The 24,787-nt window shown below is 40.3% G+C and overlaps 1 protein-coding gene across 6 annotated transcripts in view; it reads left to right on the forward strand.

The window, feature by feature from the left end:
- nphs1 (NPHS1 adhesion molecule, nephrin) overlaps nucleotides 1-13,525 on the forward strand; it is a 152,338-nt gene extending 138,813 nt beyond the window's left edge. For all 6 annotated transcript variants that reach the window (XM_077207873.1, XM_077207878.1, XM_077207874.1 and 3 more), the window contains 6 exons: nucleotides 751-870; nucleotides 1,532-1,577; nucleotides 10,141-10,264; nucleotides 10,441-10,507; nucleotides 12,258-12,400; nucleotides 12,636-13,525. In XM_077207873.1, coding sequence (XP_077063988.1) covers nucleotides 751-870; nucleotides 1,532-1,577; nucleotides 10,141-10,264; nucleotides 10,441-10,507; nucleotides 12,258-12,400; nucleotides 12,636-12,752 — 617 coding nt within the window. In that variant the 3' untranslated portion in view covers nucleotides 12,753-13,525. The remainder of the gene's footprint in view (nucleotides 1-750; nucleotides 871-1,531; nucleotides 1,578-10,140; nucleotides 10,265-10,440; nucleotides 10,508-12,257; nucleotides 12,401-12,635) is intronic.
- Nucleotides 13,526-24,787: the final 11,262 nt, after the last annotated feature.

The raw sequence follows: 24,787 nt of genomic DNA on the forward strand, positions 1-24,787 counted from the left end.
CCACTCATCTGTTACCATGCCAACCGTCATTAGTCCATCTTCATCACCTGTGTCTTGTTAATTAACTTCATCTGTGTCACCTGGTTTATGTTCATCAGTGTCTGTATTTAGTTCCCTCTGTTCAGTCAGTCTTTGTCCGTTCTCGTCTATGTTACGTTGTTGTGCTACCTGCCTGCTTGGATCTCTGTAGTTTTTTGTGAATAATTTGGATTTGAACCTTCAGCCTTCCTTGTCATCATCTATCTGCACAAATCCTGACATAAATGAACTGTTATAAAAAAAAGTATTTAAAATGATTATTAATAATACTTATTATTATTTGTAATAGTTAATTATTCATTAATAATAAAATGTTTAACAATAATATTAAGTATCATTATGATTATTAGCATTTTTATTATTATTATTTTAAATAATGATTTATTGTTAAACAAATTATTTAATTGTATTATATAAAAATGATACACTGCACTTTCTCACATTCCTGTCCAGACAGTTTTTAATTGGTCTGAAGTTAGCAAAAAAAAAGAAAAAAAAAGAAGTTGTGTGATTGAAAACCACCAGAAAGTGTCCAAATACTTTCAACATTTTGATCTTAGTTTTAAACAATTTTAATGATTGTTTTTACACTTTTAAAACTATACTTTTGTAAAATGTTTAGCTTGAAAAGTCTACTTTTTTGGGGCCACTGACTGTATATCCCTTTAATAAAATACACACTGTTTATATATAACACTTGTTCCTCAACAGGTCGTGGTCTTCCTGTCTATGCCGTGGTGATCCTGGTTGTGGGCGGCCTCCTGTTATTCCTAAATCCACTGAGCTACTTTCTATTCGTCAGATGTAAAAACAGAGGGCGGAGCCTGAAAGGTATCCGACAGCGAAACTCCTCAGCGTGTCACCGCTTCTACTCTGCGCTGTTAGACAGCGTGTCCCAGACTGGTCGACTCTCAGCGACAGCACGCAGCGCAAAAGGGATGAACTGTCTGAATCCTAATATGACTTCTCACTTTTAAATCCATCTCTCTCTCTTTCTCTTATCTCGCTCGCTGGCTCCTCAGCCATCTGCATCATCCCGCCATCTCTCCTTTCCACGGCAGCTGTCACTTCCTCCCTTCGTCTCTCCCCTTATCTCGCCCCTTTCCCTTTCGTCCTCTGTCATTCTCTCTCTCACTCACCCCATCTGTCTTTTTTTCGCCTCTCCCCTTCCTTCAAACTGTCAGGTGTCTTGTCTCTCCCCTCTCATCTCTCGCTCACGACTTTTTTTTCTTTTCCACTCTATTCATGAATCTGTCGTCCTCACTTCTCGCTTTCAATTTGGACGGCCCTTTTTATCAGTTTATTAAAGCTACTGTCACAACACAATTTGTAGGGAGGAAACAATAATTGAAATGGCGAATGATGAATGTTCCGTACACAAACAATTTTGTGTTCTGTCTTTCTGGTGTTCCGTCTTTTGTCCTTTCATTTCTGTCATTTCCTATGACCTTTGCCCTCTAACAGCCCACTCTCCTTTGGTTTTTGCCTCCAGAGGACACCAGGAGCATTTCACAGGAGACGAAAAGCGAGGAGCAGAGGTCAGTCATGTTAGTTCTGTTGCAAGTATGCCCACTCAGCCCTGACCCTGAGGTGTCTTCACCCTGAAAAAATAAGAAACGAACTAGTTTCTGATGAACATGTGACCGCAAAACTTGTTACTTGGTTTCTAGGTTGTTATTTACTGCCAAAGTGTAATGCTTGGGATTAGGAGAGTGAACAAACCCCTACTCCTTAATGTGAGCAATAGTAATGGTGATGTGTGGCTTAGAAAGCCTCACTAACAAGCAAGACTAGCATGCTGTGATGGCTCGAAGGCATTCAGAACAACTTCTGCCGGTCTGGGTGAGCCTTCATGCTTCCAGTGGCTATAGAAGCCCTCAAGACGGTGTATAGAAATGCTGCTTAGCTTGCATCTCCATAAATAGACTCCAGAGAAGTACATAAATAAGTTTTTATTTCACCAGCCTACATTTGACAGAGTCATGAGCTTAAAAAAAAGGCAGAATAGACAAAAGTTTTGGAGTTTTAGTTGGATATTAAAAAAAGAGAAACCTAAGCCTTAGGTGTGTAACTTAACTTTAAAGGTGCACAATGTGACTTTGTGATTGTTCAAAATTAACTAAATTTAAATAATGAGATCAATCCTTCTTCCAAAGCGTGTTTTTGTCTTGCCCTGATTCACTATGGTAATTTGTAAGCCTATTATAAGTGTTTATATTTTAGACTTGTTGGGATGGTTTTCGAAGGAAATTGTGTCACTCTCCCGTGTGTTTAGTCATATCTGTAAATAGAGAAAAGCTGCTCCGGCTACTTTGAGGCGTGTGGAATTGGCAGAGGTTAGTTGTGACAACGAGCAAAAATGATTCTCCCATCTTAGGGGAATCACCCATTTTAAACAAAAGCCAAACATGGGCGTGTCTAATGGCAAAAAGAGAACGAGACCGAGCTTGTACTAAAACAAGAACCAACATTGGCTTGGCTTTTCAGAGATGGCGAGGACAGAGGGATGTGAAATGTTGTCAAAGGGACATGGAGTTGGGGTTCCCTGAAGAGGGAAATCGCGTTGCGTTGCGTCGGGATGACATGATGGGAACGCTCTGCGTGATTGTGTCATGAAGCTCTTGTAAAATCAGTCCAATGGCGTATAAAGTGCACCCAGACCAAACATTGTCAGCTTCTGTGTCTTCAGCAAGCGGTCCGTGTGAATCTCTCTCTGTCTATTTATTGTTGTTTGTCAACAAGAATATTATATATCTAGACAGAAATATAATGGTGAGCAAACATCAGTTTGGATCGTGTGTTCCTCCCTGCCCTCGCTTCATTACAAGTGGGATACACGCGATTTATGTGTTGTTTGTTTGTTTGGGAGTAGAGCATGATCTGTCAGCTCTAGTAAAAGGGGGCTGACAGTGTCCTGTAGGGTATGGACCAATCAGACACATACTAATTATTCATTATATACAAAGGTTTATGAAACTCCTCACACAGCCCAAATGAACAAACACAAGGGCAGAAACAATGTCATGTTACAGGGCATGATAAGGAGATTTTACGACCTCCGAGGAATGTGGCTACATACTCAAGAGAGAGACTATGAAACAGAAACCCTCTTTAAAACAGACTTTGCTGCATTAATCATAGACTAACTGATCTATAAATGAACATGCATAAAACTGTGAAAGAAACAGTGTAAATGGTTTACTGTCTCGTGTACTATTAGGTATATGTTATGGTATGTATCCTGGTATACAACCAACTAACGATCAATGTAACCTCACCTGTATCATGCCTCCTACCTAATTAATCCTCATTTAATGACTCACACTTTGATGTGCATCACCTTCTTCTAGAATGCAGTGTGGATGTGTTATAGCTATCTGAGCATTAATGAAGGTATAATCATGCTAGAGACAAAGATCCGTAAATCAACTAAGAGCCACTTTCCCTCTTAGACATGTCACCTTTCTGATTGGTCGAGTTCAACCCTTAGGGGAGGATCTTTTCCAGGCCTTATTAGAGACAGTCCACATGTGACCTCCGCCTCTTAGTTCTATCATCCAGCCGCAACAATGCTCTGGTGATCCTGTGGGACCCCCTCCCCCTCCACGGGGGCCCCAGGGCCTGGCAGGCCTCGATCCAACCAGATATGGGCTCAGCCAGGAGAGAGAAGACTCTCTCACAAAGAACCAAGGACAATCTCAGGAGTTTTGGAACAAAGACTCCAACCAACAACGACTCCAATCACCCACTCTTCCGACTTCCTCACTTCTCCTGGGTGCTCGGCATGGCCTCAACAGGGCCCCAGGCCCTGACCAAACCAGTTGTGCGTTCCTGGAGAAAGAGAACTCTCAACCAACTTCCACTTGACACTGCCGGAACCATCAACGACTTAAATTTTCAACAACTTCAAGAATTGTTCCCACTACAAATGCAAGTATTCAATTCAATGAAATGTGAAAATGAAATTCTGATGGTTCTTCTCATAGACCCTCTTCCGGTTTCCAATTTCATCCTATCACTAACCTATTTATGTAATCATGTGTGTATGTTGTTTAGTTTATTTATATTCATATAAATATCTACATTTAGTTAATAAAACTTGTACATAATATGTATTTGGTTCTGTTTGTTTGCAATACAAGTCTCAATACACTTTACGATCACGGTTTTGCTACTGGCTCAAAGTACTGTACAGGCGAAGAAATAATTATTCTTCTGTGGCCAGGGAAGATACCCTTTTCTTAGAATAAATTAATAATCAAAAGAGTTCGCTGGAAGAACTGATTAATTGATTGTAATATTAATTCAGCCACATCAAGTTAATCCAATTAACTGACCCAAATATTTATAATTAATAATAACAAGATATTAATGATTATTAATATTTCCAAAAAACTGAGTTCCTTACAGTCCATACATAAATTCCCTACATGTTACATATGCACTATCGAGAGTTTGAGCTATACTCCTGTTGGCTTTCTTCTCGAGGGAAGAAAGTCAATAAAGATTCTTTGGCTCGGATCTCGCGTTTTCCGAGGCAGCACGTGGATTACGGGTCTACAATAAAGATTCTATGAATCGATCTAGGATCCCGCGTGTGCCGAGGCAGCGGGCTGAGATTATGGGTCTGCATCTATCCAATAAGAATCTATTGGCCCAGATCTCGCGTTTGCCGAGGTGTAGATAATGGGTCCGCAATATATGCGGAGGGAACTGAGCAGACATGAATTTCCCTTTATCTCTTTCTCTTATGATTGTGTGCAAACCAGTGTTTGCAAACTATTATTATGGTTCTTTTTTGTGTTTGAGATTATAATATGAATTTAATTTTGAGAAATGAAATTAAATATTTGTCTGGCTTTGAAAGTAGATGTATGAAAATAATATATTCAACCTTTCATTCAGACCAAGTTCTCTATCTGAGTTGATTTCTGGCTGCATTTAATTGTGATGAAATTAAATGTTAAATACTCATCTGAGTTGATGTCTATATTAATACACTATATTCAGCCTTTTACCTAGACCATTTCTACTTGTCTGGTTTATATTTGGCTGCATTTCATTTTTGAGAAAATTAAATATGTACCCATCTTATCTTTAAGGAGTTAGATTTCGTTATTAATATACTATTCAGGCTTTCATCCAGATCATGTTGACTTGTCTGGTTGATCTTTGGATGCATTTAATTCTGAGGAAATAAATGGTGAAATTCCTGGGGGGAAATGAATATCATTATACGGTGCCCATCTCCCTTCGGTGCTCTCAGGGGCCGTTCTGCCAACCCCATCATCCTGTGTGCTTCGGGGCGCAACGGTCTCCAGTGAGTTCTAGTCTCAGGCGAGCCCTTATCTCAGTGTCCGCCCAGAAATTTAGCGGCTCTGGGATTCTCGCCCCCTCCGAGGAGGGTCTCAGAGCAATCAGTTCGGCTTTTCCCTGCCGGCTCACCGTACAGGGCATCGAATTGGTCGCTCGAGTAACATCTAGACCAGTCTTGAGAGACTGAGAGGTTCTTTTAGGAGTTTTTTTGCCAGTGTGGGAACTTCTGCCAAACATATCTCAACAGTAGTAGACCGTCTGCTCCCGACCCACCTCAAAAGGACTGGGGTTTGGGCTGGCGCTCTCAACCGCAGCCTTTAAGGGGTAAGACGGATCTGAGGACTGTCATTATTTCCAAGAAGGCTGTGGGGAAAAGGTCCTGAAGCCCGAGGGGTCAGACCAACGAGGGCAGTCTCCCCTGAACAGGCCTGTTCCTCTCTCCATCTTCACAGTCGTCGCTCCTTTTATGCTTCCGCTCCTCCATGAGAGAAACGAGACCGATGCGTCTCACAGGTGTCGTTCATCATTAACCATGCCACCGGCCTCGCGCCGTTCTCTCACGTCCCTCGACCTCGTCCTGCTCGCCACACACCTCATTATAAGGTGCCCATTGCCCTTCGGTGCCCTCAGGCGCCGTTATGCTAACCCCGCCACTTTGTGTGTTTCGGGGCGCAGCGATCTCTGGCAAGCACATATCTCAGGGTCCACCCAGAAACGTTGTGGTCCGAGGAGGAGGGTCTCAGGAGGGTCCCAGAGCAGTCAGTTCAGTCGTTCCCTGCCGGTTCGCCATTACAGTCTGCTCAACAACAACTAAATCCAGAGGCCAGTCTCAATAAGCTGGTACCTCTAGTAGAATTTTTGACAGCGTGGAAGCTACTGCCAAATATTTTCGTTGGGTCCTGCAGACCATAGAAAAGGGTTATCATCGAGTCTCGCCTGGCCAGGTGTATGGGGGTCCTATCCACCGTGTTGGGCCCGAGCAGGTTCTGGTAATGGAACAATAAGTGAAAACCCTGTTGGAAAAATTGATAAATAAAACATGTACCTCCCTCCATCAGGGACACAGGGTTTTACAGTTGGTATTTCATTGTTCCAAAGAAGGATGGGGGGTTGCGTCCCATTTTGGATCTGAGAGTTCTGAACGAGTCAGTTATTCAGCTAAAGTTCAAAATGTTGAGAACTGAGACAAATCGTTCCACAGATCAGATCCGAGGACTGGTTTGTTATGATAGATCTCAAGGACGCATACTTCCACATTTCAATCCTTCCATATCACAGGAAGTTCCTGAGGTTTGCTTTCGGGGAAAAGCATACCAATATCGAATTCTTCCGTTCGGCCAAGCACTTTCACAATCAGTCGCATCAGTTGGAGGTTCGAGATGTCGCTCTCTCCCACAGGAAAGTTGGAGTTGCAGACGTGGCTGTACGGATCTGTACATAGTTTCCCTGATTGTTCTACTTCCGGGAGTTCTGAAGAACATAGTTATGGAAGTGTGGGTTTGGCCTCTGAGGGGGCACAACTCATAGACCCAGGTCTCTCAACTGAGGTTGTTGAGGCCACTCTAGAGCTCCCAGCACAGGAAACAAACCGGTTTCCTCCGTGGTGCGTTGGAGGAGTATGGTGGCTTTGTAGCTTTGTATTTGGGGTATCCCTACAAGAGGTTTGTGATGTGGCGGGCTTTTTCTTTCCGCACACACTCATTGGGTTTACAACCTAGTTTTGGGCTTCACTCCCAGGTTATTCTGTCTTTGTTGTGCTCGCCTGATTTCACACAAGACAGGCACTGGTCACTATGGTGGCGTTGGTAAAGACGTTCCAATAGTGTCATCTCGACACAATGCAAGTTCCCTTGAAAGGGAACGCCTCGGTTACGACTGTAAACTCGGTTCCCTGAAGAGGGAATGAGACGTTGCGTCACCATGCCATACTTCCGGCGCGCCTGTGATCAACTTACTTTGACCTATCAGAAGTTGACAATGTTTGGTCTGGTTGCACTTTAAAGCTTCCTGCCATGACGTCACCCGCCTATACGCCATTGGACTGATTTTACAAGTGCTTCATGACGTAATCACGCAGAGCGTTTCCATAGCGTCATCTCAACGTAACTTCTCGTTCCCTCTTCAGGGAACCAAAGTTACAGTCGTAACCAAGGCGTTTTTATTTCTGAACCAAAACAATGTTCGGTTTCACTTTATTTTGATGTCCCTTTAACACATTCTGTTGTCTATAAGTAACATTGCCCATTCATGTCTACTAACTCTCATTAGAGTATTAGTAGAGTATTAGTAGACTGGTAGGGTTAGGGTTAGAATAAGTTGACATGTAGTTACAAAGTTACTTATAGTCAGTAGAGTGTCTGTTGGAGGACCATCACAATTAAGAGTTTGCTGATATGAAGCAGATAGTCCACTAATACTCTATTGAGAGTTAGTTGACATGTAGTTGCAAAGTTACTTATAGCTAACAGAATGTTCAAAAGGGACCATCAAAATAAAGTATAACCCAATGTTCTACTTCAAAATGCATGCAGTTTTGTTTTTTAACTGTTAGAGGGCCAGAAGTTATATAGTGTACCTTTAAATTGAACAGAAAATAACATTTTGTAAAGCAGCAAATATCCCAGGATATTCAATGAGAAATAAAGATTATATATTTTACCCTTTGGGAATTGATTGTGAAAAGTGGGCATTACTTCGTGGTTAAGATGATTATAATTTAAATACGGGTAAGAAAGCGGATCAAAATGATATATAATATATTTGTTTGTAACATTAAATAATTTATATTATTTTTAATGTTTTAACAGATTTGAATATATTAATATGGAATAGGGCTATATATGTGTGTGTGTGTGTGTGTGTGTGTGTGTGTGTGTGTGTGTGTGTGTGTGTGTGTGTGTGTGTGTGTGTGTGTGTGTGTGTGTGTGTGTGTGTGTGTGTGTGTGTGTGTGTGTGAGTGAGTGTGTCTGTGTGTGTATATGAATTTTAATCAATGCCAAAATTATACACGCATATATATGATGATTCTATGTATGTATACAAGTGAATAAATTGCATCACCTCTTTTCAACTTGCTGGAATGAAGGCACCATCCCAGACGAATTACGTAACGCTAACATAGTTACTCTGTATAAGAACAAAGGGGATCGCTGCGACTGCAACAACTACCGTGGCATAGCTCTTCTCTCCCAGCCTGGCAAGGTCTTAGCCCGCCTCATCCTCCCACGCGTACAGATTATTGCAAATAGGATACTCCCGGAGAGTCAATGCGGCTTCCGTCCTGGTCGATCAACCATAGACATGATTTTCTCAGTTCGTCAAATCCAAGAGAAATGCATTGAGCAAGGTCGGCCCCTGTATGCAGTCTTTGTCAATCTGACAAAGGCCTTTGACTATGTCAGCAGGTTCGGCCTCTTTACCATCCTCCGTCAACTGGGCTGTCCTCCCAAACTCTTGAAAATCATACAAGAATTTCATGTTCTTATGAAGGCAACAATACAGTTCGAGGGCTCTCGTTCTAAGGAATTTCCAATTTCCTGTGGTGTAAAGCAAGGTTGCGTTCTGGCTCCAACTCTCTTTGGTATATTCTTCTCCGCTGTCTTGCGCCGAGCTTTCCCTGTCCCATCTGGAGTGTTACTTCACACACGCAGCTCTGGCAATCTCTTCAACCTGGCAAGACTTCGTGCAAAAACAAAGATCAACCGCGTCCATATCTGGGAACTCCTATATGCAGATGATGCCGCCTTCCTTGCCAATTCTGAGACCGAGCTGCAGGCTATGTGCTCCTCCTTTGCTGTTGCTTGTGAGGAGTTTGGATTGAAGATCAACCTGGGAAAAACAGTGGTCTTTGCCCAACCTGCTATGCTCTCACCCGCAATCACTATCAACAACAGCGTACTGACAAACGTTACAAAGTTCACTTATCTGGGTTCCACAGTCGACACCTCCAACAGTCTAGACTGCGAATTGGACATCCGAATTGGGAAAGCATCAACAACCTTCGGCAGGCTTAGCGAGAAAGTATGGAAGAACAATTCTCTGTCTCTCCACCTAAAAGTCCAAGTTTACGAGGCCTGTATTCTCAGCACTCTCCTGTACGGCAGTGAAACTTGGTGCACCTACCGCAGACATGAACATCGTCTGAACACCTTTCACTTTCGCTGTCTGCGCTCAATTATAGGCATAACTTGGAAGGATCATGTTCCAAATTCGGTTATCCTTTCCACGACCAAGAGCACAGACCTCTACACTATGTTGCGCACACGTCGCTTACGCTGGGCTGGCCACACTTACCGCATGGAAGAAAACCGGTTACCGAAAGCAATTTTGTATGGCGAAATTGCTGATGCCCCTCGCCCAGTCGGCCGGCCGAAGCTCCGCTACAAGGATGTCCTGAAGCGTGACCTTCAGTCGTTCGGCCTTCCAAGCGAAAACTGGGAAACGCTTGCTGGTGACCGAGCAATGTGGCACGCCTCCATAAGATCTGGTGTCAAAAGATCTTGCCAGCAGTACAAAGACTTCCTCGACAGTAGAAGACTGAAGCGCCATACCAATCGTCGTTCTCGACGCTAAAGGCCTGAATGAAAGGCCTGAATGACACAAGTGAATAAATTGTAATTGAATATGTAAACCTAATAATTTCCAATTAATTTCCAATTTTTCAGACTTCTATATTTATTGACTGCTTCTTGGAAAATCTCCCTGGTTGCTGAAGTTCTTCTTTCTTGTCTGGTTTTCTAACTTGCAGTTGTGATTTGTGAATGTGAAGTTTCTCTGTTTCTGCAGGTCCATGTCAAGCAGCTCAACACGCTATGCGAGCAGAGAGCTTATCAATGCCTCGGCACAGCAAACGCTCCTCATCGACAGCAGCTCTGAGCCTGACAACAGCGTCTATGAGAGCTACGGACGGGTATATAAAAATGATACTCTCGCAGCCAGTGGAAAGTGCTGTTGTAGCAAAACGTTCAGATAAAAATACTTAATGAAATAGATGTAATGTGTAAAATGTAATGAAAAAGATCCCACCTGAATTCACAAACAATATTGCTACTGAAGATGCCCTTTCTTTTTCCTACATCTCAATAGCAGCAGAGTTCTCATTATTACTACAGTCCTGCGCTGTATACTCACCCTGAAGGACCTGAGTATCATGGTGAGACTACATTTAATGTGGTTATGTACACTTTATATGGATTTAAAGCTTAACTTTTTATATTTTTTAGGTTCAAATAATCTCCCTTTCTCAAATAACTTCCTATAATGTCTATTTAGCAAAAATCGCCAGAACAAACTACATATTTTACTTCTAATGTCACTGCCACAATTTTAGGGCATTGTAGGTGGTTGCTAGGGCATTGCTATGTGACTGCTAATGTTCTAATGTTTTTTCCTTATCGCTATGCTGTTGCTAAGATGTTATGAGTGATTGCAGCCCATCACTATGCAATTGCTAGGGTGTTCTGAGTGTTTGTTGCTCATCGCTATCCAGTTGATAGGGTGTTCTGAGTGGTTATAGCCCATCGCTATGCAGTTGCTAAGGCATACTGCTTAGTTTGTTTTCATAAATGGTAAATAAATCAAATTACAATAAAAACATTTATTATTAGCGAATATTAGCGAAATAATTGCTATGTAGTAAATTATAATATAATCTAGGGTGTTTAAACAAGATAATCTTCTCAAAAGCTTCATTCAGTGGCCGTGCTTGAGCATTCCTGATCATCAACCCAGTGAGTGCTCAGCAATATGAACGAACTTTTTTTCGAGACTAATGGTGAGCAAATACAACAGATAAAGAATTAAATTCAGCGCTTTTATTTTCAACATGCACTCATTCATGTCTGTTTTATTTAATTCATGTAAAGTTACGTCTTTATTGGGGCAGGACATGACGGATTACGTTACGTGAGTCCATGAGTTCGTCTCAATTTTTGAGAACCAAGCTGCATAAACTATATCAGGCATTTATGTCTCAAACATCATTTATGTCTCACACCTCATTTCTGCCTCACACCTCATTTCTGCATGCCTGTTATGTTAAATAAAGTTGAATAATTAAAGCAAAGATAGTAGAACATATACTTTACGTGTACACAGAGTTGTTGTTGAATGATCTCCTCAGACGCAGGCTGCAATGGCGGAATTCTCAAAACGGCCACAAGATAGCGCCGTTTATCGGCGAATCCGATATTACAAAACCGATACCCGATTATGGGAAAATGCTTAAATATCGGGAAAAATATCGGTAAACCGATACATCGGTCGATCACTAGTATGCAGAGTGTTTGTGTGTCCCTAGATGTAAATTTGTGGGATTTGTTCACCGGTTTTATCACCTGCCAGGCAAAATCACTTAGAAAACTAATAGCTTATCTCTCATCAAGCCACATGAGTTGATGTATCATTCACGCCTATTGCACAAACAGCATGTAACTGATTTAATAGTTAGTTAGGGATTTGAACATACATTAAACCGGGAACACACTTAACGACTAGCTGAAACATTCTAAGATTGAACTGAACACACTTACAGACTGTGTCCATCGACTGCAGCAGATTTTAAACACCGGCTGTGAACAAAGACTTAACGTGACTCGGCACGTTTGGGCATGATCAGTCGTAAGTATCGAACTGCATTCATGATCGGCCTTACAGTCCTTACGTGTGTCCCCGGCTTAAGTATGACTAATAGGATTCCTTGGCTACAAAGAAATATATTCTTTCTCTCGGAATGTGTGAGGGGAGTCTTTTTAGATCACTTCATCACCCAAATTCTCTGCTTTTAAAAGCTCTTTTGTTTTTATGCAAAGTGAGTGTTCAATATTTGAGCAAACGTTCAAACGTTTTTGCAACTTGAAGGTTCACAGCTGAAGTATTGATGTGCTGAGTTTCCTTCCCTCCAGATGGCAGATTCGGCACCAGCCCTCTCGCTCATGACTATGAGGAGGTGAGAGGCTGGGGGACCTCCCAGGACCTGCAGAGCTACTCACTGCTGCCCCCTGCTGGCCACTCGGATCCACGAGCACCAGTCTCCACATACCATGAGGTGGGTGTGTGAACCAACAACCAGTCTGGAAAGATGCACTTAATGCCAAATGTGTGATCTCTAATCCACAACTGTACATTTCATATCTAAATTCCTAGTTTTAATTCAAAGGATACATGGTATATACACAAGCCCTGAATTATGGTATTGCATAATAATTTTTATATAATAGATTTTGTCAGTTTGCTGTTTCTCATTTGTTTATAGCTGTCATTTATTGTACTTTTCTCCACAGGGAAGGGTGTACGGTAAAGCTGATGTGGACGTAACAGCCAGAGTTTATGATTCTATGGTGTACAGACGCAGGAGAGACACAGACTTGCCGTTTGAGCTCAGAGGGGAGCTTGTTTAATAAGAGTGAGGCTGGTAAATGCACCAGTCTAGACCGGCTTGGGTTTACGTGTTGATAAAACATTTTTCCTTTTACTTTTCCTATTATTTGCCTAAAATATGTTGGCCATGTTGTTACATAGGCCGAAATGTTTAATGTGTTCAGTATATATATATATATATATATTTTTTTTTTTGGTCTAAATCATATATTATTATTTTTTTAAATCTGCTACTTTCGTACAGTATGTCACCTTTTTAGAACATCAAACAGTGCTTCGAAACACTCCGCTTATCTGTCATTGATCGGACAAGCAGATAGCCCTGTCACCAAACTAACACCATTGGTTCCTTGGAAATCATCCAACAAATTACTTATACACTGTTCAAACGTTTGGTTGTATTGGTTCTCTTATGCTCACAAAGACTACATATATTTGATAAAACATTCCAGTAAAAACAGTAATATTGCAAATTATTATTACAATTTAAAAAAAAAAATTCTATCTGAATATATTTTTAAATGTAATTTATTCCTGTGTTCAAAGCTGAATTTTCAGCATCATTATTCCAGTCTTCAGTCACATGATCCTTCAGAAATGTTTCTAATATGATGATATCATGCTTAAGAAATATTTCAGTTGTGCAGCTTAATATTTTTGGTGGAATCTGTGATTTTTATTTTTTTTATGAATAGAAAGTTCCAAAGAACAGCATTTATTTTAAATAGAAATATTTTGTAACATTATAAATTGTGAATTAAACTGAATAAATATGGTCTGCTAAATGTGAAAATGTAAATGTAATTAATTTTTTTCAAAACAACCTAATTTCTGTTTTCAAAAAAAACATTATGTCTCTGCCTATGGGCCTGAGTTTAGAAAATAAGTATTTTAACATAACCTTTAAAAATGAGTCCATTCGTATACATCAATATCAATTGCAATAGCAATAAAAATGTGCAATTACAAGCTACTCTAGTAATTGCATATTAGGTCATTAATTTGTATTACTAAGAACTTGATTATGTGTTGGTTACTAAGTGTGACCCTTGTCTATACTTTAATATGTATCTTTCTGAGGCCTAGTTTAGCATGTACTTAGAGTTCTCATCTACCTTCAGTAATAAAAAAAAGAAACCCTGATAAGAACACACGTGTTATGTAATCCAGCTTTTTAAGCGATGAGGTACTATCAAACATGCTATTATTTATACTGAACTTAATCGTTTTTCCTGATGGCATACTTTCCTCTTGGGATTCTTGGAAAGCGTGGAGCTTTGTCCCAAGAGGAAGTCTTTGAATGTGAGAACAGGGATAAAAGTCTCGAGTCCTTGAGTCTGCGGAAGCCGACAACAATAACAACATCAACAACAGCCTTCTTTGACACACATTTGTGTTGTTATGTATACGCTATCACAAGGAGCTAAACAGGGAAACTAGGCAAAGGGTAATTTTTTTTATTAGTCTGAGAAGAAATCATTGGCTTGGAAAAGGAAAAGATTGCCTTAAAGAGAATGCATTTAAATCCTTACATTTATTTACCTTCCAATATATATATATATTTTTTTTTTTGTGAAACACTAGATGATTTGCAGAAAGCTCATGCTGCACTTTTTCACCTGTCAAGCTTCAAAGACTTAAAATACAGCATAGTCTCTAAGGAGCTGTTTACACAACACCAGTTTCAACAATAAAACGAAAACTTTTTATGCGTTTTGGTTGTTCATTTACACGACAGCGATGTTTTGGGGGCCTGAAAATGCAAACTTTTGAAAACAGGTTTAACAGTGCAAGTTTTTGAAAACAATACCGCTTCCTGTAATGAGAGCTGTCAATCAAGGTACAAGGATGTCCCTGTGGTTTTGATTGCGATGAAAGTGACCAATCATAAGAGGGTCAGTGCCCTTCTTGGTTTCCGCCCCCAAATTGTCAAAAGTCATGTAGACTCGAGGGAGCAGAAATCAGCTGAGCGAACAGAAATCCACTGCGCGAACAAAACAGCACTCCGCGAGCAGAAGCCGCTGCGCGCGAGCAGGATTCCACCCTACAAGCAGAGTTAACCTATGAGAGTATGCCAGGCGCTCGCTCGCAGCTACCTGTACACCTCTCGGTTGTTGAATTTGTGCGCGAGTACTTTTATCATGCCAGCTGAAGGTTCATTTTTGCGCGTGTGAAATAACATAATGTGCTCGTGAGCATGTCTTACACGCTCATAACTTTTGACTAAAAAATAACGCCATACTAAATATCCAACAGTTCATTTTGCATATTTAAGTTTTTGTAACAAAAAGAAATTGGTATTTGACCAACATATTATATTTTTAAGATACACTTAATATTTTTATTAAATTTCAATCCAAATATTTGAGAATGGACAAATGATACCGATCAGTTTCAAGAACTACAATTATTACTCATTTCATATTTTTAACAACAAATTAGGAAACTGAGACTTTCCTAATTGAGAGGGGACAAAATTAGATTTTCCCAGAGTGCTTTGATACAGACTGAGAGTATATATACATGGAGATCCATTATTGTTTAATGTTCTGTTATGTTTAAATTTATAGGGGTTTCTGTTATGTTGCCGTTTTGGGGGGTTACCATTGTATACTAAGCATCACATGGCCTACTTTTGTGGTGCTTTTTTGTTCCTTTCTGGACTTCGACAATCCATTGTCTCTATCTACCTTTGTTTTATGGCGAAAAAAAAAGCAGCTTTTAGATTAAACATCTCCTTTGTGTTCCACTGAAGAAAGAAAATCATACCGGTGTGGTTGTTTCTGGTTGAACTGTTCCTTTCAAATCCATCTTGTTTCTTCTTCCTGCTTTGCTGCATCCACCAAGAGTGGATGGTAAATTACAGGTTGGGAAGGATGCCAGTGCGTAACAGCTTGTTTAATTGTAAATCAAAGGTAGTCTATAACCCATTGTCTTTTGCGGCTCTAATTTCTGAGATTTTATTGCTGACTTTTGGCACGAGAACTAACACTGCAATCTTCCCGCCCTTTTTCTCCGATGCTCCTTAATGCTGAGATTCTCCTTCATGTCCATGGAGACCCGGCCGTGACCCTGCGCTGGCGTGACAGGGAACAGACTTCCAACGCTGTTGATGTGAAAACAACTGTTCAGACACCTGGCTTGAGGTGGGCTGATCTCATCTCCTCTCTTCTGTGTAGCCACAATCCACTTGCCCTGTTGACCGGTTCACCAGCCGTGTCAAACGCCTCAAGCAGCCACGATGTCTGGAGATGGGAAGTTATTGTTGCCATAGTTACTGTCCCTTTCCACCACGTTTAATGTTGTCCACCTTGCAGGTGCTTTATGATGGAGGAAATACCTGCGTTTTTAGTATCCCGTGGTATTTAGAGCATCTGGGCATAGTTGTTTTTCCTAAAGTTTATGTCTTAGATTGGAATGAACCCATCTGTGATTATCTTTAGTAGTGATGTAGTACTCGAGACCGATTTCTGCTTTCTCTGACTCGTCTCGGACTTGTTCCTTCAAAGACTCGACTCGGACTCGACCCTTCAAAGACTCGGTCTTGACTCGGACTCGGCATAGGGGGTCTCGTCCCCCTCGCTAGTAAAAGCATAGTCCATATTAAGACGTTAAGACTGCTCCTCTAAACAATTCCCAATCTAGCTAAGTCTGTAGGCCTAACTGTTGATTATTAACTGGGGTGAAATTAAATCATGAATATCAAAACTGACATGTCGAGACAAAATTTCGACTCGGACTTGCTTCCTCAAAGACTCGGTCTTGACTCGGACTCGACTGTATTTGAAAACCAACGGACTCGGTCTCGACTCGGACTCGACCCTTCAAAGACTCGGTCTTGACTCGGACTCGGCATAGGCGGTCTCGTCCCCATCACTAATCTTTAACTTCAAAGCGGATGTGATTTCACATGAAAAAAAGTTTCTTTTTTATGCTTTTTCTTCTCATTCTCCTTTATAATGTATAAAACTCAGATCAATAAACCACAGTCTTACAACAGCAAAAGTATGCAAATGAAGGATGAGGTGTTGATTGTCAAGTAGTACAGCAGGATATTAAAAGGAAATGTTATTACGCTGTATATATTGTACTGTTTTCCTCTTAGTGTTCATCACACTGTTTTTCCATGTGTACATATACAGTGCAAGTCTGTATGTTCAAAGGTTCATAAATCCAGGTGTAAATTAGTCACAGGTGCAGAAGCATTTTGTTTAAGCTTGATTAATAAGATAAAAGGCATATCTAGTATAACCAAATTTATTTTCATAGTAAACATAGCAACAGACCCAGGTCTCGGTTTACCTTTTAATATTAAATGGATGAATAATAAATGTATATTTGTATGTATATAAATACACATGGATGTATTATATACACATGTATATTGAACGTGAACGTATGGCAATTTATATTTATTTAAAAGAGTATATAAAGCAAATTGTTGCTTTTTTTATGAAACTTACCCACATTCAAGTGCTATCAAGACTATAAAAGTTTTTTGTTTTTTTTAAGCAGAAGCTCTGTTATTTGTTTTGATGTATTGTATGTTCAGATATTAATAGGCCTACAACAAAATATTCTGGGGAGCCATGAAATGTGTATGAAAATTATCCAAAAAAACGCTGACAGGGAAAGAGTTAACTTATGTTCTTCTTTTAGAGAAAGTTAAAAAAAAAGTTTGTATGAACTATCAGGTAGGCCTATAGCCTACATTCTGAGAAAAATCGGCTTATTTGAGATATGATGCTACATAATTAAACAATAGCACGGTAATAAGGAGGCTGCCGCAGATGAGATGATAACAGTTAGTGTTGTGTACGAAAAATAGCATAAATCCCATACTTCCCCTTGTATGCCCACATTCCCCTTTTGAGCTGAGAGCCTAGAAAAATCACGTAAATTCTACACACACACACACAAAAACACCAAACAGAACCCACACTCCAACTTCCCCACTTGAGTTTGTATTGTAATCTCTCACATGATAATGAGTCCTTGTACACAAACACACCCACATGCTCACGCACACAAACAAACTCAATCAACGTGTGTGTTGAAACGTCAGTTGAAAAGAACACAATCCTTAATTTGGATCATCATGTTACCATGCAGCGTGGCGAAACACTGTTTTGCCTTAGGGTAGATCCTCTCAGATTGTTTAACCATCTAACCATAGTGAAAGTGCCAAACCTCTAGCTCTTTTATATTAGTGCAGATATGTAAATGTGAAGTTGAAGACGTTCGTTTGTCCTATTGATGCTCAAATTGTGCTTAGCCGTGTGCTATTATTTTTTTAATGGATCGGACAGGATTCTTACATCATGGGTAATAAAGTAACTTATGTCACAATGAAATCAAAATCGACAATTATTTATATATATATATATATATATATATATATATATATATATATATAATTTATTTATTTATTTATTTTGTATAACAAGTGCCTTGAAATCTGACAACGTCACCAACATGACATCACAGCAATTGCAAACCACAACCGTCCAACCACTTCCCGATTTTGACTTGTTCGAGAAGCCATTTTACTCTACATCACAATATAGGGAAGAAAATGCGATCGCAACTTCCATTTCATGCTAACTTTAAGAAAATGTAAGTTCAGTTCATTTAATTATATATTTCAATTAGCTCAATTGATTATTTATTTATTTATTTAGGCTACTTTATTTAAATTATATGAATAATTCATAGTCTTTTTTTTTTTAAAAAACATCATTTTGATACTAATTTGTGGTAATCATATAACAAAAATGAACAAGAATAGGCTATTGTCTTGAGAGAGCCTAGGAAATTAGACTTTGATCAATTTCCGTATAAAAGGCACAGAATTAATGAATTTGTCTTGCAATTAGTCTTGGTTTGTAAGTGCATGTTGTCATTTCCTCATTTCCATTGAAGTATTAGCTCAAATCAGGATTGGTGCCCCACAATAAAGCAGTTTTTAGCTCTGTCAGCGTGATCAGCGACAGCCAACCAACTTTCATGCACAAATCTGTTGCAGGGATTTGTGGGTAGAGTGCTGTAATAAACTACATCCAGTAGGTTTACTGTAGCTGCAGCTGTGCACTCATAGATTATGTCACCGCTGTTAAAGGCCCACAGAACGCTTGACTCTGCACTTTTTTTTTTTCTAACTTTGAAAAGTGACAAATTACTTTTATCTGCAGCGGACAGATTAATCTATTTTTTATATGTGTATATAAAAGATGACTTGTCATTAATCACTATCCCAGGTTATTCATCAGGGACATGGAATTAGGGGAATACGGCTAATTTATGGTGTATCTTTGCTGCTTTTTGGGTGATGTAAACTGTTCTGTCTTGGCTACAATGTATGTTACTTTATTCTTGTCTTAAAGATTTGTTTTGAGTCTCAAATGTTGGGTTTCAGTCGCATGTCCTGCTGGTCACAACTCGCATGTGGTTTTGGCAGCGGGTTGCTCGGAAACACTGTTTGTCGTCAGCTCATAAGCACTTCAGCGCAAACTAGCAGCATTTTATAATGGAATTTGCATGCTGTAGTTTTCTGTCAAAATTGCCTTTTCACACTGCAGATTTTAATATTGCATGAATAATAAAGCAAGACGAACTAAGGTAATAAGAATTTTGATTGAATTTGGCTTACAGTCTATCTCCCATTACTCCACGGCCCCAGTATGTTTTGGTTGCTGGTTTCTGCTCATTTACCATCTGAAAATGACACAAAACGCAGTACATTAGCAATCAGAGCATTGTGGAGCTGGCCAAAACAGTGAGCAAACACAAATTATTCCGTAATCACAGATGATAAAGTTCTGCAAATATGGTTATTCTCAGACATTACCCAGGAGGCTTTGCTCTCAATCCACAGGTTTTGCGGTGACATTTCCAAATGCAGCATTCCAGCCTTGTTTTCTTGGACAGCACTATATTTATCACATAATTCCAGACTCTGTGTGTTTTATAATATATGATATTAAAAAAGTGATACAGTAGGTAGTCAACCAGAACACATATTACCGCCGTCCGCCGCGTTAGCTGTCGCGGCAAAAATAAACCAGTCGCATTTCAAAGTAATTTGCCAAATGACCACCAGGTGGCGCGAAAGGACATTTTGCAAAACAGCAGCAATTGCCATTTCTTGGATGAAATACTACAACTACGGTAATTTCCAAATAAGCCTACAACAAACATGATAAATTAAGAAAGAGCTATTGACATTTGCTGTACAATAATGAAACAACCTAAGATTTGATGGAGTTAAAACTTCATGTTAATAATTTTACTATTAAATAAATAAAGAAAATGTGGTTAATGTTGTTTAAACAAACGATACATAAATATAGACTATTATTTGAACGAACAGTGAACTATAATATATCTCTGTTTGTAGAATATATGTTGATTTAAAAAAAATACAGCACATCTTGTAAAAAAACCTTTTTTCATTAGTTCAACAAGAATGAGACTGATCATATATGTAAAAAAATAAACAAACAAAACAGAATAGAAAAATATTTTAGAAAAAACAACAATACAAGTTTGATATGATAAAATTATTTGAATTTGACAAATTTGACAATATTGACAAGTGTAATATAACAAAATTAAATATTGTGTGGGATTTTAAATAGTTCTGAATTTGATTTCTTTAAACGAATATTGAACATTTGGAATTTATCGAATTGAAATGTTTTTATGGCTGAATTTTACAGACATGTATTTTTCAAACAGCTGTTTTTTGTTGTTTTTTTGTTTTTTGACTGCAAATATCCAGCTTTAAAAAATACAGATTAAAATGTTCTAGATAAAGAAGAAATTCGGAACTTCAAATTCCGTTTTCTAACATTCAAAACGTGGAAAATTCAGATCGTACAGAAAGCAGGTCACAAGTCATCCACAGGGAAGAGTAGAGGGTCTCAGAAAAGTCGAACGGAGCATTTTGGCGGCACTGCTCTAGTTTTCTGGCACAAACGTGGTGGTGGTTCAAGAGAATCCGTGTATCCAAGTGTCCATATGTGACTAGTTGGGAGTGAGAATCTGTTGCAACAGAGAAAATAAACTGACACTTTCAAAGTCTGTGATTGTTGCGCCTCTTAGCAGTAAAAGGCAGCAAATACACAATACACGGCGGTAAACGTGTTATTCTGGTTGAGAACCAACTATATCTCTTTGAATCGTACTAGCACACCTCTCCCTAAAAAGCTGCACCATTTAAGGTATAATTCATTTTTATGGAAAAACAAATGTGAGAGCCAGTAATTAAACTAGCCTACCATTATAGAAAGTGAGAGTGATTGAAACTGACAGTCTATGGCAGACTAAACTCTCTGACAGATTTATTTCCTATTTAACGTCAATCTTTTTGTATATCTTTTTTTAAAGACACTTGACAACCAGAAAGACGTTTCGCACAGGCACATACTGAACTCCTCAGAAGATTTCAATCAGGTAATTACCTCTATAAAACATGCAATAATAACCCAGACATGTGTTTCAGACAAATTGGTGTAATCAAAGACTCATCTGGCTGTGTTTTCTTTCCCACTTCTCCCATCAAAAACAGTTTGATTCCTGCATTGTATATAATGTTTTTTTCTACTCTAATTATATTTATAAGAAAAAAGTTTCATTGATGAGTTATTGATTATATTTATTCTCAGATGTTACTTCTGTCAGAGCTTTCAAACAGCAGCAAAGGGAAAAAATGGAACACTATGAAAATTGTGTCATGTATTTCCCCAAAAGGTAAAATGTGAATCATGTACATCTCTCACTATTTCCAAAAAGCATAACAGAAGTGTCATAAAAGTGGTCCATATGACTTGTGGACTATATGTTTCCCGAAGTCATACGATACATTTGTTTGAGGAACAGACTTAAATTTAAGACATTGTTTATTTAAAACTTTCTTTTGTGGTTAGTCTTTTGAATGAATCAATTGATCCAGTTCATACAACTGGGCTGAAAGATTCTTCCACAAAAAATGACACGAGGCTCTATGTTTAATGACGGAATTATGAACTATTCCTTTAAAGAGTAAAAGGAAGTTTAAAATGTGCTCACAAAGTCAGGATTTGAATCAGTTAACGCACTTGAATAGATTTACTGGACCGACACACTCATATGCACGCTCTACATGCATACATGGTTTCTGTTGTTTTATAGCTAGTTATGTTTTATCATTTCATAATGATGGGTCTGTCCCATCCTGTGATGACCAGTGACAAATTATGACTACATTGGTCTCTAATTGCCCCTTTTTCTGTCAACTGCAAGGACATGCACTCAAAGCTAAGTGGTGCTCCATAAACGTCCTTGTTCTCTTCATTAATGCTAGGTAGTGCTAGAGCGGGAAGAAATTAACTAGATCTGTCCCACTTCAGTTAATAAAAAAGCTTTTGGGGAAATTACACTTTTTTAGGCAGTCTGGATTACTTTTAGTGGATTGACATGACGAGACCATTGAGTCCTAGTAAAAACCTTTAAAAATGTTTTTTTTTTTTTTTTATTCCTACCCTAATTAGTAAAGTCGGGATGAAATAGAAGTTGCAATAAGATGTCTTTCCTTTTTTTGACATATATCCGAGGGAAACGGCTTCTCGAACTAGAAAAAAATGTAGGGCAGGACTTGATTCTGTCCATTCGGCAATTGATTGGATTGTTGTGGTTTGCTATTGCTGTGATGTCAAATGAGTGACAGGTTGCCCCGCCCTCGCGTCAGTAAACACATCATCAGATCTCTAGAGCAGAGAAGAGATGTTGCTGAAAGAGGGAGGGGGAGTTGTTTTGATTATGAAGATTACGAGGGCACATGAATAAAAATAAAATAATCATGTGCACGAATAAATCATTTATAATAAATACTGCATTATTCCATTAAAATAAAAATAATTGTCCATTTTGATTTCATGGTGACTTTAAACTTTAAAAAAAAAAAAAGTAAAAAAATTACTTTTTTTTGGTCCTGCGCTTTTCAGACTTACAATTTTTCTACGGTGAGTGAGAAAACGTCTCGGTTACGTATGTAACCCTAGTTCCCTGATAGGGAACGAGACGCTGCGTCAAACGCTGCGGGAACGCCCCTGCGTTGTGCGTCATGAAGCACGTATGGAATCAGCCCAATGGAGAGATGAAACGTCATAGGCGGGTGACGTCATCGACCAGGAAACTATAAAGCACCCCAAAAACACAAGCGCATTAGCTTCTGATAGGCTTGAAGGAAGCGCTAACGGGAGTGCCGGGAGTATGGCGGAGCGACGCAGCGTCTCGTTCCCTATCAGGGAACTAGGGTTACATACGTAACCGAGACGTTCCCTTTCAAGGGAACTTCGAGCTGCGTCAAACGCTGCGGGAACGCGAATACCCACGTCGCCATAGGACCAAATGACCGTCATGTGAGACTAGCGCACAGAGGACGAGAGCACCTGTGCCCCAGGGGTAGAGCTTAAGTCTAGGTCATAGAACTTAATAAAAGTATGCGGTGAAGACCATCCAGCCGCATCACAAACATCACTCAGGGAAACCCCCGACAAAAGAGCTTTAGAAGCAGCCATACTCCTGGTAGAGTGAGCTCGGACAACCAAAGGTGAAGGCTGGCCAGCCGACTCATAAGCAAGTGAGATAGCCTCAACCACCCACCTGCTCATTCTCTGTTTAGACGCCGGACACCCTTTCCTGGGTGGCCCGAAACATAAAAAGTTGTTCTGATTTCCTCCACAGGGCAGCTCTGTGGACATAAGCGTCTAATGCCCTAACAGGGCAGAGTGAATTAAGTTTCTCCTGGTCCGATGACATAAATGGAGGAGGACAGAAAGCCTGCAGAACCGTAGGTCTAACAATATTAGTAGGAACCTTAGGAACGTAACCTGGTCTAGGATGCAGAAAAGCTTTAACCATGCCAGGTGCAAATTCCAGGCACGAGGGTGAAACCGACAGAGCCTGCAAATCTCCGATTCTTTTTAGTGAAGAGATAGCAAGCAAAAAGATAGTCTTAAAAGTGAGAAACTTCTCGGGAACTTCTTCGATAGGTTCAAAAGGAGCTAGGGAAAGACCTTCTAATACAATGGCCAGATCCCAAGTCGGCACCCTCGTACGAACTGCTGGCCTCAGCCTCAAAGTGCCACGGAGGAAACGAGTTATAAGCGGGTGTCTCCCAAGAGAAACTCCACTGAAAGGGACGTGGTAAGCAGCTAGTGCCGCCACATACACCTTTAGTGTGGAGGGGGATAACCCTGTGGAGAAGCGCTCCTGCAGGAATTCCAGCACTGCACCCACTGGGCAGTTAACTGGGTCCTGCAGGTGTTCTCCACACCAAGAAGTGAAAAGTTTCCACTTCAAGGCATAAAGCTTCCTCGTGGATGGAGCTCTGGAGTTAAGAATGGTCTCAACAACCTCGGTTGAGAGACCGGAGTCTATGAGCTGGGCCCCCTCAGAGGCCAAGCCCACAGTTTCCACAATTCTGGGCGGGGGTGAAGTATCGTGCCCCCCGCCTGGGAGAGTAGATCCCTCCTGACCGGGAGCTCCAAAGGAGAACCGTCCAGGAGAGAAATCAGGTCCGCAAACCATACTCGGGCCGGCCAGAACGGGGCTACTAGTAGTAGACTGACCCCGTCCCGGCGGACCCTCTCCAGAACTCCTGGTAACAGAGCAATCGGGGGAAAGGCGTACAGACGTGACCTCGGCCACGGCTGCACCATAGCATCCAACCCCAGGGGGGCTGGAAGAGTGATGGAGAACCACCGATGACAATGAGTGGTCTCCTTGGAAGCGAATAGGTCCACCTCGGCGCGACCGAAACTCAACCAAAGGAGCTCCACCACCTCGGGGTGGAGTCTCCATTCCCCTGGCCTCGGCCCCTGCCTCGACAGGGAGTCTGCTACCACATTCAAATACCCAGGGAGATACATTGCTCTCAGAGATAGTAGCTTCCCTTGGGACCACAGGAGGATCTGACGGGCCAACTTGTAAAGCCGGCGAGACCGCAGGCCCCCCTGATGATTTATATAAGAGACCACCGACATGTTGTCTGATTGAACTAACACATGATGGC

The sequence above is a fragment of the Siphateles boraxobius genome, unplaced genomic scaffold, assembly GCF_051911475.1.
Source record: "Siphateles boraxobius isolate OS27281-9 unplaced genomic scaffold, OSU_SipBor_1 6, whole genome shotgun sequence".
Lineage (NCBI taxonomy): Eukaryota > Metazoa > Chordata > Actinopteri > Cypriniformes > Leuciscidae > Siphateles > Siphateles boraxobius.